Genomic DNA, 18,173 nt, shown 5'->3' with positions numbered 1-18,173 from the left:
AGGAAGAAAAAAAGATTTCTGCACATTGCAACAGATATTGCACTCAGAAGGAAGACTCAAAAGCTGGAAAATAGAACACTTGAGAGAAATTGCAAAGCAATTATACTGAACAAAAATATAAACACAACATGCAACAATTTCAAAGATTTTACTGAGTTACAGTTCATATAAGGAAATCAGTCAATTGAAATAAAATCTTTAGGCCCTAATCTATGGATTTCACATGACTGGGAATACAGATGTGCATCTGTTAGTCACATATACTGTACCTTTAAAAAAAAAAGTAGGGGCATGGATCAGAAAACCAGTCAGTATCTGGTGTGACCACCATTTGCCTCATGCAGCGCAACATATCTCTTTCGCATAGAGTTGATCAGACCGTTGATTGTGGCCTGTGGAATGTTGTCCCACTCCTCTTCAATAGCTGTGCGAAGTTCCTGGATATTGGCGGAAACTGGAACAAGCTGTCGTACACATCGATCCAGAGCATCCCAAACATGCTCAATGGGTGACATGTCTGGTGAGTATGTAGGCCATGGAAGAACTGGGACACTTTCAGCTTCCAGGAATTGTGTACAGATCCTTGCGACATGGTGCCGTGCATTATCATGCTGAAACATGAGGTGATGGCGGTGGATGAATGGCACGACAATGGGTCTCAGGATCTCGTCACGGTATCTCTTTGCATTCAAATTGCCATAGATAAAATGCAATTGTGTTCATTGTCCGTAGCTTATGCCTGCCCATACCATAACCCCACCATGAGGCACTCTGTTCACAAATTTGACATAATAATATAATAATAATATGCCATTTAGCAGACGCTTTTATCCAAAGCGACTTACAGTCATGCGTGCATACATTTATTTGTGTATGGTGGACATCAAACCGCTCGCCCACACAACGCCATACACGGTCTGCGTTTGTGAGGCCGTTTGGACATATTGCCAAATTCTCTAAAATGACCTTGGAGGGGTAGAGAAACAAACATTAAATTCTCTGGCAACCGCTCTGGTGGACATTCCTGCAGACAGCATGCCAATTGCACGCTCCATCAAAAGTTGAGACATCTGTGGCATTGTGTTGTGTGACAAAACGGCGGCAGGTAGCTTAGTGGTTAAGAGCGTTGTGCCAGTAACCGAAAGGTCGTTGGTTCTAATCCCCGAGCCGACTAGGTGAAAAATCTGTCGATGTGCCCTTGAGCAAGGCACTTAACCCTAATTGCTCCTGTAAGTCGCTCTGGATAAGAGCTTCTGCTAAATGACGTAAATGTAATGTAAAACGGCACATTTTAGTGGCCTTTTATTATCCCCAGCACAAGGTGCACCTGTGTAATGATCATGCTGTTTAATCAGCTTTTTGATATGCCACACCTGTCAGGTGGATGGATTATCTTGGCAAAGGAGAAACGCTCACTAACAGGGATGTAAACATTTGTTTACAAAAGTTGAGAAATAAGCTTTTTGTGTGTATGGAACATTTCTGGGATCTTTTATTTCAGCTCATGAAACATGGGAACAACACTTTACATGTTGTGTTTATATTTTTGTTCAGTGTACATTTTCATCATAAAATAAGATGCTTTCTTCCATGGGACTAATCTAGATAGATACAGTGCCTAGAAAGTATTCACACCCCTTTACTTCTTCCACATTTTGTTGTGTTACAGCCTGAATTTAAAATGAATTACATTTTTGAATTTGTTTTGTCACTGGCCCAAACATAATACCCTATAATGTCGAAGTGGAATAATGTTTTTTTGAAATTTTTACAAATTAAAAATTAAAAGCTGAAATGTCTTGAGTCAATAAGTATTCAACCCCTTTGTTATGGCAAGCTTAACAAGTCACACAATAAGGTGCATGGACTCACTGTGTGCAATAGTAGTGTGAGAAGATTGGTGAGAAAAAAAAATCAATTGAATTCAGGATGTAACACAACAAAATGTAGAATAAGTCAAAAGGTATGAATACTTTCTGAAGGCACTGTATCATGATTTTGTTGTCTGGTTTGTTAAAATATGCAGTTCGGGCATATTTATTATTGTCCATGACACCATCTACACTTGGTATTAACACAATTTAAAATCGAAAATACAGACAATATGATCACTCAGCATCTATGAAAATGTGTCCAGTATATTATGAGATTATGATCTATTTCCAAATGTGTCTAGCATGCCTGCAGGATTTCACACTCACTGAAATGACTAATAGACAAAACTTGGACACACCAATTCAACCCATTCTCTGGCCTGTCTTCTCTACACCTATAGCTACTTCACCTGATGAAGGCATTTTGTGCTGGGTATTGGCATTTCAAAAGATTTTAACCCACATTCTCATTGCCCATGTCTAATACATAGCACTTACAGTACCCTTAAGAAATGTTTCAAAAGAACTCGGTGGTTTTGGTAGGTCCCACAAAGGAATACATTTACCTTGTGATAATCAACCGTAATGGCTACACAAAAGCTGTTCAATATGAAGATAATTAAGCCTTGTTGGTGGAGTAAATAAAGATGATTATTAAGCTCACAAACATAAAAAAACTAAACAAGGCTACACAATTACTTCTGGTGATAATGAGGCACTTATCTGCAAAGAGGGTCCATTTAGGCTTACTTGATACTACATAATTAAGTAATGGCCTCTTCTTGTTACATGGTGTATCAGTACCACATTTCCAATGCTACTGCACGATACCAGGGTAACATTCAGTAGGCAAACGTTGCGGAACATTGCAGATAGAAATGTAATGAAAAGAGCTGACATGACTCCCAAGAATTGGAAAGAGAGCCGCAAAAATAAAAATCAATTCCTCAAGGATTTTCCATGATGCCAACGTTATTTTACACGTCAGAGGCATGTTTGTTCTAAATAATATAAGCCGGACAAAAATATAAATGCAACATGCAACAATTTCAAAGATTTTACTGATTCACAGTTCATATAAGGAAATCAGTCAATTGAAATGAATTCATTAGGCCCTAATCTAAGGATTTCACATGACTTGGAATACAGATACAGTGGGGGAAGAAAAGTATTTAGTCAGCCACCAATTGTGCATGTTCTCCCACTTAAAAAGATGAGAGAGGCCTGTAATTTTCATAATAGGTACACGTCAACTATGACAGACAAATTGAGATATTTTTTCTCCAGAAAATCACATTGTAGGATTTTTAATGAATTTATTTGCAACTTATGGTGGAAAATAAGTATTTGGTCACCTACAAACAAGCAAGATTTCTGGCTCTCACAGACCTGTAACTTCTTCTTTAAGAGGCTCCTCTGTCCTCCACTCGTTACCTGTATTAATGGCACCTGTTTGAACTTGTTATCAGTATAAAAGACACCTGTCCACAACCTCAAACAGTCACACTCCAAACTCCACTATGGCCAAGACCAAAGAGCTGTCAAAGGACACCAGAAACAAAATTGTAGACCTGCACCAGGCTGGGAAGACTGAATCTGCAATAGGTAAGCAGCTTGGTTTGAAGAAATCAACTGTGGGAGCAATTATTAGGAAATGGAAGACATACAAGACCACTGATAATTTCCCTCGATCTGGGGCTCCACGCAAGATCTCACCCTGTGGGATCAAAATGATCACAAGAACGGTGAGCAAAAATCCCAGAACCACACGGGGGGACCTAGTGAATGACCTGCAGAGAGCTGGGACCAAAGTAACAAAGCCTACCATCAGTAACACACTACGCCGCCAGGGACTCAAATCCTGCAGTGCCAGACGTGTCCCCCTGCTTAAGCCAGTACATGTCCAGGCCCGTCTGAAGTTTGCTAGAGTGCATTTGGATGATCCAGAAGAGGATTGGGAGAATGTCATATGGTCAGATCAAACCAAAATATAACTTTTTGGTAAAAACTCAACTCGTCGTGTTTGGAGGACAAAGAATGCTGAGTTGCATCCAAAGAACACCATACCTACTGTGAAGCATGGGGGTGGAAACATCATGCTTTGGGGCTGTTTTTCTGCAAAGGGACCAGGACGACTGATCCATGTAAAGGAAAGAATGAATGGGGCCATGTATCGTGAGATTTTGAGTGAAAACCTCCTTCCATCAGCAAGGGCATTGAAGATGAAACGTGGCTGGGTCTTTCAGCATGACAATGATCCCAAACACACCGCCCGGGCAACGAAGGAGTGGCTTCGTAAGAAGCATTTCAAGGTCCTGGAGTGGCCTAGCCAGTCTCCAGATCTCAACCCCATAGAAAATCTTTGGAGGGAGTTGAAAGTCCGTGTTGCCCAGCGACAGCCCAAAAACATCACTGCTCTAGAGGAGATCTGCATGGAGGAATGGGCCAAAATACCAGCAACAGTGTGTGAAAACCTTGTGAAGACTTACAGAAAACGTTTGACCTGTCATTGCCAACAAAGGGTATATAACAAAGTATTGAGAAACTTTTGTTATTGACCAAATACTTATTTTCCACCATAATTTGCAAATAAATTCATTAAAAATCCTACAATGTGATTTTCTGGAGAGAAAAATTCTCATTTTGTCTGTCATAGTTGACGTGTACCTATGATGAAAATGACAGGCCTCTCTCATCTTTTTAAGTGGGAGAACTTGCACAATTGGTGGCTGACTAAATACTTTTCTCCCCCACTGTATGCATCTGTTGGTCACAGATACTTTTTTTTTTAAAGGTAGGGGCGTGGATCAGAAAACCAGTCAGTATCTGGTAGGACCATAATTTGCCTCATGCAGCGCGACACATCATCTTTGCATAGAGTTGATCAAGTTGTTGATTGTGGCAGGTGGAATGTTGTCCCACTCCTCTTCAATGGCTGTGCGAAGTGGCGGGAACTGGAACACGCTGTCATACACATCGATCCAAAGGATCCCAAACATGCTCAATGGGTGACATGTCTGGTGAGTATGCAGGCCATAGGAAAACTGGGACATTTTCAGCTTCCAGGATATGTGTGCAGATCCTTGCGACATGGGACAATGCATTACCATGCTGAAACATGAGCTGATGATGACGGATGAATGGCACGACAATGGGTCTCAAGATCTCACCACTGTATCTCTGTGCATTCAAATTGCTTATGCCTGCCCATACTACAACCCCACCGCCACTATGGGGCACTCTGTTCACAACGTTGACATAAGCAAACCGCTCACCCACACGACGCCATACACATGGTCTGAGGTTGTTAGGCCAGTTGGACATACTGCCAAATTCTCTAAAACAATGTTGGAGGCGGCTTATGGTAGAGAAATTAACATTCAAATCTCTGGCAATAGCTCGTGGACATTCCTGCAGTAAGCGTGCCAATTGAATGCTCCCTCAAAATTTTTGACATCTGTGGCATTGTGTTGTGACAAAACTGCACATTTTAGAGTGGCCTGTTATTGTCCCCAGCACAAGGTGCACCTGTGTAATGATAATGCTGTTTAATCAGATTATTGATATGCCACACCTGTCAGGTGGATTGATTATCTTGGCAAAAGAGAAATGCTCACTAACAGGGATGTAAACAAATTTGTCCACAAAATATGAGAGAAATAAGTTTTTGTGCATACGGAACATTTATGGGAGCTTTTATTTCAGCTCATGAAACATGAAACATGACCAACACTTTATATGTTGTGTTTATATTTTTCTTCAGTATATTTCTACTTGGATGTTCCACAACGTTATGTACTGCTGAAAGTGGCCCATATAATTCACAGTGGAATGTTTTGCTTCAGAGTAAAACTTTGACCAATTAATCGAATATCTTACAGGAAAAGAGAATTCTCTAGACATACAGTTCCAGCCAAATATATTGGCACTCTTGCACTTTTCTTTAATTCCCTATTTCTTCTAAAATAAGGTGAAATTGAAAAAAAGCTTTTGGTCTCCACACCTGGTTATTGAATTTCCAACATTGCAGAACAAATTGATTTTTGTAAACTTAAGTTTACAATTTTAATTGAGAAGTACTTGGTTGCGCAGCCTTTTGCAAGATATAGTGCATTCGGAAATTATTCAGACCCCTTGACTTTTTCCACATTTTGTTACGTTACAGCCTTATTCTAAAATGGATTAAATTGTTTTCTTTCCTCATCAATCTACACAAATACCCCATAATGACAAAGCAAAATCGATAAAATAAAAAAAACTGAAATATGACATTTACAGTATTCAGACCCTTTACTCAGTACTTGGTTGAAGTACCTTTGGCAGCGATTACAGCCTAGAGTCTTCTTGGGTATGATGATAGAAGCTTGGCACACCTGTGTGTGGGGAGTTTCTCCCATTCTTCTCTGCAGATCCTCTCAAGCTCTGTCAGGTTGGATGGGGAGCGTCGCTGCACATCTATTTTCAGGTCTCTCCATAGATGTTAGATCGGGTTCAAGTCCGGGCTCTGGCTGGGCCACTCAAGGACATTCAGAGACTTCTCCCAAAGCCACTCCTGCGTTGTCTTGGCTGTGTGCTTAGGGTTGATGTCCTGTTGGAAGGTGAACCTTCGCCCTAGTCTGAGGTCCTGAGCGCTCTGGAGCAGGTTTTCATCAAGGATCTCTCTGTACTTTGCTCCGTTCATCTTTCCCTCGATCCTGACTAGTCTCCCAGTCCCTGCCGCTGAAATACATTCCCACAGCATGATGCTGCCACCACCATGCTTCACCGTAGGGATGGTGCCAGGTTTCCTCCAGACGTGAGTTCGATCTTGGTTTCATCAGACCAGAGAATCTTGTTTCTTATGGTCTGAGAGTCCTTTAGGTGCCTTTTGTCAAACTCAAAGCAGGCTGTCATGTGCCTTTTACTGAGGAGTGGCTTCCGTCGGGCCACTCTACCATAAAGGCCTGATTGGTGGAGTGCTGCAGAGATGGTTGTCCTTCAGGAAGGTTCTCCCATCTCCACAGAGGAACTCTGGAGCTCTGTCAGAGTGACCATCGTGTTCTTGGTCAACTCTCTGACCAAGGCCCTTCTCCCCCAATTGCTCAGTTTGGCCGGGGGACCAGCTCTAGGAAGAGTCTTGGTGGTTCCAAACTTCTTCCATTTAAGAATGATGGAGGCCACTGTGTTTTTGGGGCCCTTCAATGCTGCAGAAATGTTTTGGTACCCTTCTCCAGATCTGTTCCTCGACACAATCCTGTCTCTGAGCTCTACGGACAATTCCTTCGACCTCATGGCTTGGTTTTTGCTATGACATGCACTGTCAACCCTTGGCCCTTATATAGACAGGTGTGTACCTTTCCAAATCATGTCCAATCAACTGAATTTACCACAGTTGGACTCCAATCAAGTCGTAGAAACATCTCAAGGAGGATCAATGGAAACAGGATGCACCTGAGCTCAATTTCAAGTCTCATAGCAAAGGGACTGAATACTTATGTAAATAAGGTATTTCTGTTTTTTATTTTTAATAAATTAGCAAAAATGTCTAAAAACCTGTTTTCGGTCTGTCATTATGGGTTATTGTGTGTCGAAAAAATTATTTAATCAATTTTAGAATACGGCTGTGACATAAACTGCTCTAATTCTTAAATATTTGAGGGGTGCCCTCCACCAACTGCTGTTTTTAGCTCTTGCCATTGGTTATGGATGTGATTCAGATCTGGACTCTTTCCTGGCCACTACAGAACAGTCCAAAGTTTCTTCTTGAGCCATTCCAGCGTGCTTCTGATGTGTGTTTGGGGTTGTTGACCTGCTGGAAGACCCACAACATTTAACATAAGACGGTTTTTGGACACTGGGTTGAACATTGCACTCCAAAACACCTTGATAATCTGCTGATTTCATTATGTCTTGCACACATTCAAGGCCCACAGTAACAGTGGCAGCAAACCAACCCCACAGCATTATTGAACATCCCCTATGTTTTATTGTAGGGAGGGTGTTATTTTCTTTGAATGCTTAATTTGTCAGTTGGTCGAAAAACCAATAAGTTGTGGTGATCAAAAGTAAATTTTTGATTCAACTTATTTGAGAAGAAATAGGGAATTATTTAAGAAAAGTTCAGGGGGTGCCAATATATATGGCCAGAACTGTACTATATAACATGAATAATAAGGATTGACACATTAATAAACATTCTCATAAAGCCATGATGAATCCTATATCTTATGAAATCTTTTAGCACCATATAGTAGCTATGTGCACATTGTGCAATGTACCCGTCACCTACGGCGATACATGATCCAGGGAAAATGCATAACTTGTGCAATCCATTTTTTTTTTTTTTCTCGATTGAATGATCCATTGATTCATTGAACCCCTGAATAGCAAAACATTCCCATTTAATACAGTATATTGTTCAGATCATAGTGGTTGTGTGTGATTCTAAAGCAAACAATAGTAAATTGTGAGAGCAAATGCAGAAACTGCCCATGAAACTGCAGTACTGAAACCCATTCATTTCTTATAAGGCCTCTCCCAATATACTGTAACTTTTCTTTGCCGTTCAGATTCCTATACGGCACACCATGCTTCATAGTTTCTTTGGAAAGACTAACTTCATCTCACCTTGATATTTAAAATGTGACCTTGCAACACCAAAATGATATACAGTACTGAAATTATTTTGATAGAAAATGTAATGTAATGAGGTGATGAACACAATGCAATTACTGACTCATGAATATAACATTTACAAAGCTCAGTTGTTGTCGTGTCCTCATAATCACTATGCTGGCATGTGTGCAGTCAAATACAGGCATATTTTATATATTCTCAACAGGGCATTTTTAAGGAGAATCACATGACTCATTCATATTGTTCATATTTCTCCATACTTCCAATGGCCAGTAGCCACCGCTCACTCCAACTGTAGCCAAGTCAGGGAACAGAGGGGGCAGAGCTTGAACCAGTAACCACACACACTGCCATTGTGCTAAAGAGTCCAGACTAGCAAAGTGGCAGTGTTGGTTCTTAGCAGTGTGATCACAACTACAGCTCTTTCGTCAAGAAGACACAGTTGTGGCTTATCCAATATGAGGTTATAATCTAAGTTAACCTTGGGTAACACAATGTGTTCAGCCCTGGGCCCTCATTTAAAGGTAAAAGGTATTTGAAATGTTCAATGATCCCTGTAACTAAAAGAGAAGGCAAAAACAGGACAGTTTGAAACAGTAAAAACTCAAATGGATGAGTGCATAGCAAGGCGAGAGTAAGCCTAGAGGAAATGGAGAGAAGAGCAACACAGACAGCATACACAGGGAACACTAACAGTAGTAACCTTCTAGTCTAGTCTGGTATGGGTGGAGAGCTAAATAAGATGAGCAACGATAAAGGGACAAGCTGGACTAGGCCACCATTAGTCATTGTACTGTAAGTGTGTTGGGGACGGGGTGGGGATATAGTGACAGAAGTCAAGAGGAGGGAGAGAGGGAGACCGGTGAAGAAGGGGAAGGTATGGTGTCAGCCAGGTTATAGGTGGAGTTTGGAGAGGATGGTTGTGGGGATGACAAAGGGGTAAAAAGAGGCCTGGTGGCGGAGGGGGGCGGGGAGTGGAGAGCAGCAGTGACTGTGGTGGGCGAGTCCGAGCTGACCTCATCCCCTTCCTCCGAATCCCACACCTCACTCTGCAGGTAGTCCGCAAACAAGGCCTTGGCGCGTTGCAGCACCCTGCCCAGATTGTGTCGGCGGACAAGGCGGTCAAAGTGCATAGCCAGCTCGTTGTAATCGAAGCTGTTCTTTATAATGTGGTCTCGATGCTCCAGCAAGATCGACAGGCACAGGAACAACATGAAAGGATTCCCTTTACCAAACTCTTGAGGCGGTGGCAGGGAACAAGGTTTGATGGTGGTAGTCTCTGGTTTGGTCGAATTTGGAGTGTTTGGCGCGGTGCTGGAGGCTCTGCTGCAAGGAGAGGGGAGGTTACTGGAAAAGGACTTGTTCACTGTGCTGACCGGTAGCGAAGGAAGAGCTCTCCCGAAGGACAAAATGGGCGAGGAGAGCAATGATCTAGTCAGCAGGGGAGAGGAAACCAAAGACCTCCCTGTGGGGGTAGCAGGTGAGTTAGCTCCGGTTCCGTTCGGCACCGAGGCAAAGGACACAAATCCTCTTGTGGCTTTCTCAGGCGACTCAGCCCTTCCGTTGGGTAAAATGGGGGAGGTGTACTTTGGTGACGGGGTGTCCGGGGAGACACCTCTCCAACTTGAGGGGGAAGGAGTGGAGCCTGGAGACAGAGAGGAACCATTCTTCCAGCTTGGCAGGCCATGAGGAAATGGGGAGACCGGAGAGGCAGTTTGTCCATTGGGGGAGCTCCTCTCTTCCGTCTCTGGGCTGGAGGACTTGTCCTCGTCCGTTATAAGAGGTGCTCTCTCCCCTGGATCCTCCTCGCTGTCCTCGGTGGCCTGCCGGGCCGGTGGACTTGATACAGGGTGCGAGGAGGCTTCCATCTCAACAGGACCCTCTGGTGGGTCTCTCTCCACGAAATCAAAGCTGTCCTTGTTCCGTGCATTGTAGTATTTGAACTCACCAAAACTGGTCTGCTTCTGGAAGGGAGGAACAGGCGCATTGTTGTGCGCCTTCTCCTTTCCTACGTAAGGCATGTCGAAGTTCCCCTCACCCTCTCTTCTGGCTCCTCTGTCCTCCCGCTCTCCTTCCTCAATGTCGATCTTTCTCCCACCGTCTGCCTCCTCTCTTGAAGGCCTCAACATGTGTCGTCTCCGCTGCTTCTCTTTTTGCTCCCCTTCTTCTTCACCTGCGAAAGCGGGCCTCTTTTCAACACCACTCTCAGATGTCACTCTGGTCTGGTCTGTCTCTAGGGGCGGCCCAAAAAGCTCCACTTCCGTTTCGGGAGGGTCAGGAGGCAGGGAGCTCCAGGTGACCTCCAGCATCCTCAGGGCATCGTCGAAGGCAAACTCCCGTTTGAGTTCCAAGAGCAGCCAGCGGTAACAGAAGAACAGGTCATCAGCTCCGCGGGACACCAAATAACAGTAGAACTCGGGGTCGGAGTACTGCAGTAGCAGCTTCAGATGCTGGAACTTGACGGACATGAGTTGGCCATCTGGGCGGAAGTTGCCCTCTAGGCGTTTCATGATGCCACAGAAACAGATGAATGCATGTGCCTCATTGTCCATGACGGCAAGTATCGGAGAAGCGATGTCACTCATGCCTTGGCAGTACGACACCTACGAAACAAGAGTTGAAATGAATTAAACACAGCAAAAATATATGAACACCAAAAACTAGGATTACATACACTACATGACCAAAAGTATGTGGATGCCTGCTCGTCGAACATTTCATTCCAAAATCATGGGCATTAATATGGAGTTGGTAGGCTTTCCACTAGATGTTGGAACACTGCTGCGGGGACTTGCTTCCATTCAGCCACAAGAGCATTAGCGATGTCGGGCACTGATGTTGGGCGATTAGGCCTGGCTCGCAGTCAGTGTTCCAATTAACCTCAAAGGTGTTAGATGGGATTGAGGTCAAGGCTCTGTGCAGGCCAGTCAAGTTCTTCCACACCGATCGACAAGCCATTTCTGTATGGACCTCGCTTTGTGCACAGGGGAATTGTCATGCTGAAACAGGAAAGGACCTTCCCCAAACGGTTGCACAGAATCGTCTCGAATGTCATTGTATGCTGTAGCGTTAACATTTCCCTTCACTGGAACTAAGGGGCCTAGCCCGAACCATGAAAAACAGCCCCAGACCATTATTCCTCCTCCACCAAACTTTACAGTTGTCACTATGCATTGGGGCAGGTGGCGTTCTCCTGGCATCCGCCAAACCTAGAATAATCCGTCGGACTGCCAGATAGTGAAGCGTGATTCATCACTCCAGAGAACGTGTTTCCACTGCTCCAAAGTCCAATGGCGGCGAGCTTTACACCACTCCAGCCAACGCTTGGCATTGCGCATGGTGATCTTAGGCTTGTGTGCGGCTGCTCGGCCATGGAAACCCATTTCATGAAGCTCCAAACTGCCTCTGTTGCTTCCAGAGGCAGTTTGGAACTCGGTAGTGAGTGTTGCAGCACTCAGCGGTCCCGTTCTGTGAGCTTGTGTGGTCTACCACTTCGCGGCTGAGCCGTTGTTGCTCCTAGATGTTTCCACTTCACAATAACAGCACTTACAGTTGACCGGGGCAGCTCTATCAGGGCAGAAATTTGACGGTGACTTGTTGGAAAGGTGGCATCCTATGACGGTGCCATGTTGAAAGTCACTGAGCTCTTCAGTAAGGCCATTCTACTGCCAATGTTTGTCTATGGAGATTGCATGGCTGTGTGCTTGATTGTATACACCTGTCAGCAACGGGTGTGGCTGAAATAGCTGAATCCACTAATTTGAAGGGGTGTCCACATACCTTTGTCTATATACTGTATCAGACAGAGTTTACTAATCATAACTCGAAAGCAAATACACATAATCTAAGATGCCAAACACCAGTGTTGAGCATATATTTGTTCTCAATGAGCTAATACCACCACACCCCTTAGCATGTCTGCATGTCAAGGAATGTAAAAGGAATGCCACCGTTAGGCTACCAAAGAGGACAGAGGAAAAATAGATCCCCACACCTGTGGATGTGTAATGGCAAAGGTGGTAAGCAGGTCGGTGAGAGCGGTGAGGTGGGGGCTGTCCTCGGAGCCGGCGTAATAGGGATGGGCCCGGTCGGTCCTCAGGACGTCCTTCAGTACGTTGCCCCTGATGAACTCCAGGTCCTCTGGACTGGCCCTTGCTGACCACTCCCCCTTCAGCTGGTCATACTCCCTAGTCTTTCTCTTCATGTAGTCCATCCTCTCCTGACCGGTCAGCCCATCGGGGTACACGTTCAGGAGGTAACGCCACACAACCTGGGTACAGAGGAAATGACAGATCTAAAATTATTTTAACCACGAAATGTCCATTAGAGAAGGGGTTTTGACATGTAGAATATACACTCCCCTACGTATTTATTTGGACATTGAAGCTAAAACTTGTAATGTGGCTCTATACTCCAGCATTTTGGATTTTAAATCAAATGTTTTATATGAGGCGACAGTAAAGAATGTCACCTTTTATATGAGGGTATTTTCATAGTGTCATTTTGGAGTAATTTTTATTGTAAATAAGGATAGAATATGTTTTTGAACACTTCTAAATTAATGTGGATGCTACCATGATTACAGATAATCATGAATGAATCGTGAATAATGATGAGTGAGAAAGTTAGAGGCACAAAGATCATACCCCCAAGACACGCTAACCTCTCACCATTACAATAACAGGGGAGGTTAGCATATTTTAATCATCATTATTCACGATTCATTCATGATTATCCGTAATCATGGTAGCATCCACAATGTAGTGAAGTGTTCAAAAACATTATATTCTTATTTACAATAAATTGACTCCAAAATGACAATACATTATTTAACATTCACTTCTATTGGGCACAACATTATCTGAAAAACAAACAAAACAAATGTTGCAAGGTTGTTGTAGTATATATACACTAAACTTTTGACTACTTTAATACACATAGGTGAATTTGTCCAAATACTTATGATAGCTTCAAATCGGGGGACTAGATACAGTGCTTTCAGTTCTAAATGGTAAAACAGACATGCATGAAAATACCCTCAAATAAAAGGCTACATTATGTACTGCCGCCTCAGAGCCAAATTAAACGTTTTAGCTTCACTATCTAAATAAAATATCTATATTCATACAATACAGTGAGTGTATAGTAATTTAACAATATAGCTCTTCTACTTCCAAATGGCATTTCTTTGTGCTCATTTCCTCATACATTCTTGTTCCACATTGAATGACCTACATAGATACTCTGTTTACACTCCGAAGTGAAACAAGGATACACCCAAATGCTTTAGTCCCACATCTAATCCACATTTTGGGAAATTATTAATATCCAAAGACCATAAGTATACAATTCCTGTCAATGTTTTGGAGACCATGGGCCCTTCTCAATCGCAACTCAAATGTGTGCGCAAATCTCCCATTGACATCAATGCATGGTTTACGAGAAAGTCTAAATTACACACACTCAAGTTAAGATTTGGCCCTATGGGATCTTATATGATATTCTAGCACTTTCAATTGTATTTCTGAAATGGTTTGGTATCGAGGGTTAAAAGAGCCGTCTGGTAGCACACTTGTTGTTGGAATCTCTCAGTGAATGCGCTGTTACCTTGCGTAGTGAAGGCTCTACCCCACCATGATAGATGCGTAGCCTCAGTTCCTCTGGTCGGGAAAGCTGGCCCTGGCCGTTGAGGTAACTGTGGAACTCTGCATCGCTCAGAGGGGGCTTGAAAGCCTTCACCTCCTCCCCGTACGACCAGCTCAAGGCCTGTTGTACTCTGGACAGTGTTCGACCCATCATCTGAACAGAGACAGACAGCAAGAGGTTAAACCGCAGGTGGGTCATTGGGAGCAATACTAACCTAGAACTGGAGTTATTTAGCATTAGCAGAAGGACCTGACTCAAGGCAGCAGTGACTGGCTGGTAAAAAAGATGGCTGACAGGGTGAAGAGCGAGAGCGTCGTCAGTAACCTGGGACAGTAGGGACTGGGTGAAGGGGAGGGCGGCAGCCGCCAAGGACCTCCTATCACCAGGAAGCTGGTCAGAACAAATCACTTCTTTGGGGCTTATTATGTCCCAGTCCTCCATAACGGGACCTAAAAGGAAGAAAGTGAAAAAACGAGGTGATCGATAAATGGGACTGTATGAAGGAGGCCAACAAATACATTGCGAAAAAGTTTCAATAGGGAAGAGATATTTGACACAAACTCATTTAACACATATCCCAAAAACATATACTGAATGAAAGCATGCACGCACACACACCAGTTTTCTTCAGGTGGTGAACCATAGGAACACATCAACAGACATTGGCAAATACAGAGATTGACTGTGTCTAAATTATCTAAATGAGGGCATTGGTTATACAAGTGAACGTTTGACAAGTCTGCTTACTGTCTTCGCAGGGCTTAATGTCCATCTTGAGCTGTAGATAAGGTTTAGCTGCACTGACAAATGCAGCATCTAAATCCCAGTCAGACAGGAGCGAAAGATACACTTCCACACCTCCACGGTCCCGGGATAGGTAACTTATCCCAAAGTTGCATTTGCTAATAAGGAAACAAGAAAATAGCTGATAGCAATATTTAAAAGGCTGATATCAATTCTAGAAAGTATGGCAATCCAAGGCATTCCATATCCATCTCCATCATTTTTTCAAACTTTATTGTAGGCAAAGATTTCTCCCAAAACAATACTTTCTAATATTGTCTGCAGAATGGCGAAAGTGCATAATGATGGTGGAATTCAGATATGATGTCAATGTTTAGCACTATCCATTGAGTTTTTAAACTATGGCACACGACATGGTTCAATGCACCAACAAATCAGCACAAACTACTTTTTCAAACTGCTGCCATCTTGGAGCTAAAATTGGGATCATGTATACTGTGCTAATGCCAATACAAAAAAAGAGTAACGGAGAGCAATGTACAATAGGGCGAACTTTGTAAAGTGCATGGAGGCCACCATTTTTATGCACCTCCGCAATTCTGCTTGCATTTTACATTTACATTTTAGTAATTTAGCAGACGCTCTAATCCAGAGTGATTTACAGTTAGTGAGTACATACATTTTCATACTGGCCCCCCGTGGGAAACGAACCCACAACCCTGGCGTTGCAAGCGCCATGCTCTACCAACTGAGCTACACGGGGCTTGCCATGTCAATCAACAGCACTGTAGATATTATTATGTTGATGATGCTCCTCACCCATTTAACTCGAAGGCTCGGATGAGGATGTGCTGTAGCACCTCAAGTGATGTTATCTGAGGATCCACAGCAAATGAGCGGAACTCCACTGGCAGCATTCCCTCACACTTCTGAGGAAGGTGAGAAACATTGAGGTACATTGTAGGCCCATTTCATACCATCACTGTACATCACGTGTGACTGAATCAATGTCATTCTTCAGTTCCAATAAAAAGGCTAGCCTGGGTTACAGAATTTAGTTTAGAAATTCAGTTAACCCAGGCTACCAAATGCCAACAACAAAGGTGAATGTCATAAATAGCAGACTGACCTTCTACAATGGCAGACACATTTTTTTTTGTAATGATTGGGTCATATATCAAATATGGTGTAGGCTATATTTGTCACAAGAGAGCAGAAATGCTTACTTTCATCTCACTAAATGACGTGTCACCTGTTCTCAGTCAAGAGCTCTCAGAGCTGACCTGGTGATGACGGTGATGTTTACTAAATGACTCACTACTATTACTAAAGCATCTAGTCAACGTTATATTAACCAGCCACGTCACTGTGGGGTCTGTCTGTGAATAACTGAGTTCATTATTTGGAATATCACAATAAACCAATCGAGCTAGCTGTGAAGATTCGCGGGCTTAGTTGACTCGCAATCTTGCTTTAAATCGTTTCCCCAGTGCACGATCACGTATCACCAGCAGCAGGTAGCTAGCTAGACCTATTGTCAATAATCGAATCTTCCTAATCCGTTAGCTTTCTTTTTCATAGATACATTATTTACTTTTTGTAGTCAGAAGATCCAAGAGGGTTACGTTCAGAATAACTGTCCACTATTGCTCATTAGATGTTAGCAGGTTTAATGCTAAAAACAACAAAGCACTGGTCTGGGCAGAAGAAGAGGATAGCATTCAAACAGGCTAGCTAAATGCTAACGCAAAAGTCAACTAAATGTAACGACAAATGGCCAAAACACGTCGGCCACAGTGATGACAATAAAGCTAGCTAACGATTCTAGCTATCTAGCCAGCTACCTGGAAATGTGATACCTGTCAAAGGGTACCCCAGCAAGCTAGCTGCAGCTATTCCATCGTTCACATATTCCTCACCTTGACTTTGACACGCACCACGCCCCTCTCCTCATCAGTTGCCATGTTGATGAGGAGTCCACTGGACCCACGATGGTTGTATTCAATTTGATTTTTCTTACATATGCGTTTGTAAAATTAGAAGAGAACGATTGCAGCGACTCATCTTGTTCTTCTTCAGTGGGGTTTATCGGCGGTTGGCATCCAACATTATGGTGCATTACCGCCACCTACCGTACTGGAATGTGGGGCAGAGACTGGGAGAAACTAAATCCTACCTGCCAACCCCGTTTGTCTTAAAAAATATATACATTATTTGAGACTATATCTAATGACGTTCTGCTCAATATACTCTTTAAACTAATTTCCTGTATCCCCTTCTCCCTCATACTAAATCTCATCCTCTCTCTTTCCCTCTGATACTGCCCACACTGTAGCAATACATGCTCCACAGTCTCTATTTCCTGACAATAATCACACTTTCCTGATGGATGCTTTCCTATCACGTTTAATGTCTTATTCAACTGGCTGTGTCCCACCCTTAATATTGTAAATATAGCCTCCTCTCTTCTGTCCCTTCCTGCCGTCCTCCCCTCCCCAACTTTCCTCTGTACCTGAAATAAATGCCTTACCTTATTATCTATATTCCACTGCTCCTGCCATCTCTGCACCATCACTGTGTATATATATATATATATATATATATATATATATATATATATATATATATATATATATATATATATATATATATATATATATATATATCAGCCTTTTTGCCTCTGCCTTGCTCAATGACACTTCAACATCCCCACTACTAAGTGCTTGTTTAGCCTGTTCATCTACTTCCTCATTCCCCTCCACCCCCACATGGGCTGGAACCCAAGTAAATCTTATCTGAATACCCATCTGTTTAATCCTGCCATGGGTTTGTAGCACCTCATAAAGCAGGTCTTGTCTGCTACGTGAGGTAAAGGACCGGAGACTCATTAACACTGCACTTGAGTCAGAGCAAATAACTATTCTGTCTGGCTTAACTTCCTCCACCCACTGCAAGGCCAACAGTATGGCCATCAGCTCCGCCGCATATACAGCCAGATGATCTGTAATACGTTTCCTGACTTCCACCCCACATTCCTGCACTACAAATGCTGACCCAGTACGTCCTGTCCTTGGATCTTTTGAACCATCTGTGTAAATGGCCACAAAATCCTGATACACAGTTTCCAGACGTCTCTTAAAGAAATCAGCTGGATCAACCCCCTCCCTATCTTTCTGTAGTTTTTCCAACACTTCTAGATCAACTACTGGAGACGGGAGTAGCCATGGTGGATTTACAGGAATAACTACAGTTGGACTAAACTCCCTTCCATACAGCCCCATCTCTTTCGCCTGG

The 18,173-nt window shown here is 43.1% G+C and overlaps 1 protein-coding gene and 1 long non-coding RNA gene across 5 annotated transcripts in view; one reads left to right on the top strand and one right to left on the bottom strand.

Annotated features, from left to right (window-relative positions):
• Window positions 1-18,173, top strand: part of LOC311150356 — a 684,587-nt gene that overhangs the window by 36,914 nt on the left and 629,500 nt on the right. The window lies entirely within an intron of this gene.
• On the bottom strand, window positions 5,553-16,979 carry LOC311150351 (TBC1 domain family member 25-like). Of its 3 annotated transcripts, none has more exons than XM_084187758.1 (7): window positions 16,799-16,979; window positions 15,699-15,808; window positions 14,883-15,037; window positions 14,385-14,584; window positions 14,097-14,288; window positions 12,484-12,759; window positions 5,553-11,092 (listed from the first exon to the last, which is right to left on the bottom strand). In XM_084187758.1, the coding sequence occupies exons 1-7, from the start codon at window positions 16,841-16,843 to the stop codon at window positions 9,326-9,328; spliced, it is 2,745 nt and encodes a 914-aa protein (XP_084043884.1). In that variant the 5' UTR covers window positions 16,844-16,979; the 3' UTR covers window positions 5,553-9,325. The 3 variants fall into 3 exon arrangements, with proteins under 3 accessions (XP_084043884.1, XP_084043885.1, XP_084043883.1); XM_084187759.1 differs by having other exon boundaries at window positions 14,460-14,584; window positions 16,799-16,961; XM_084187757.1 differs by having other exon boundaries at window positions 14,097-14,584; window positions 16,799-16,943.

This window comes from Coregonus lavaretus (assembly GCF_964263955.1).
Source record: "Coregonus lavaretus genome assembly, chromosome: 22".
In the NCBI taxonomy this organism is placed as follows: domain Eukaryota; kingdom Metazoa; phylum Chordata; class Actinopteri; order Salmoniformes; family Salmonidae; genus Coregonus; species Coregonus lavaretus.
The sequence above is the reverse complement of the archived record's forward strand: the minus strand, read 5'-3'. Positions and strand labels throughout refer to the sequence as shown.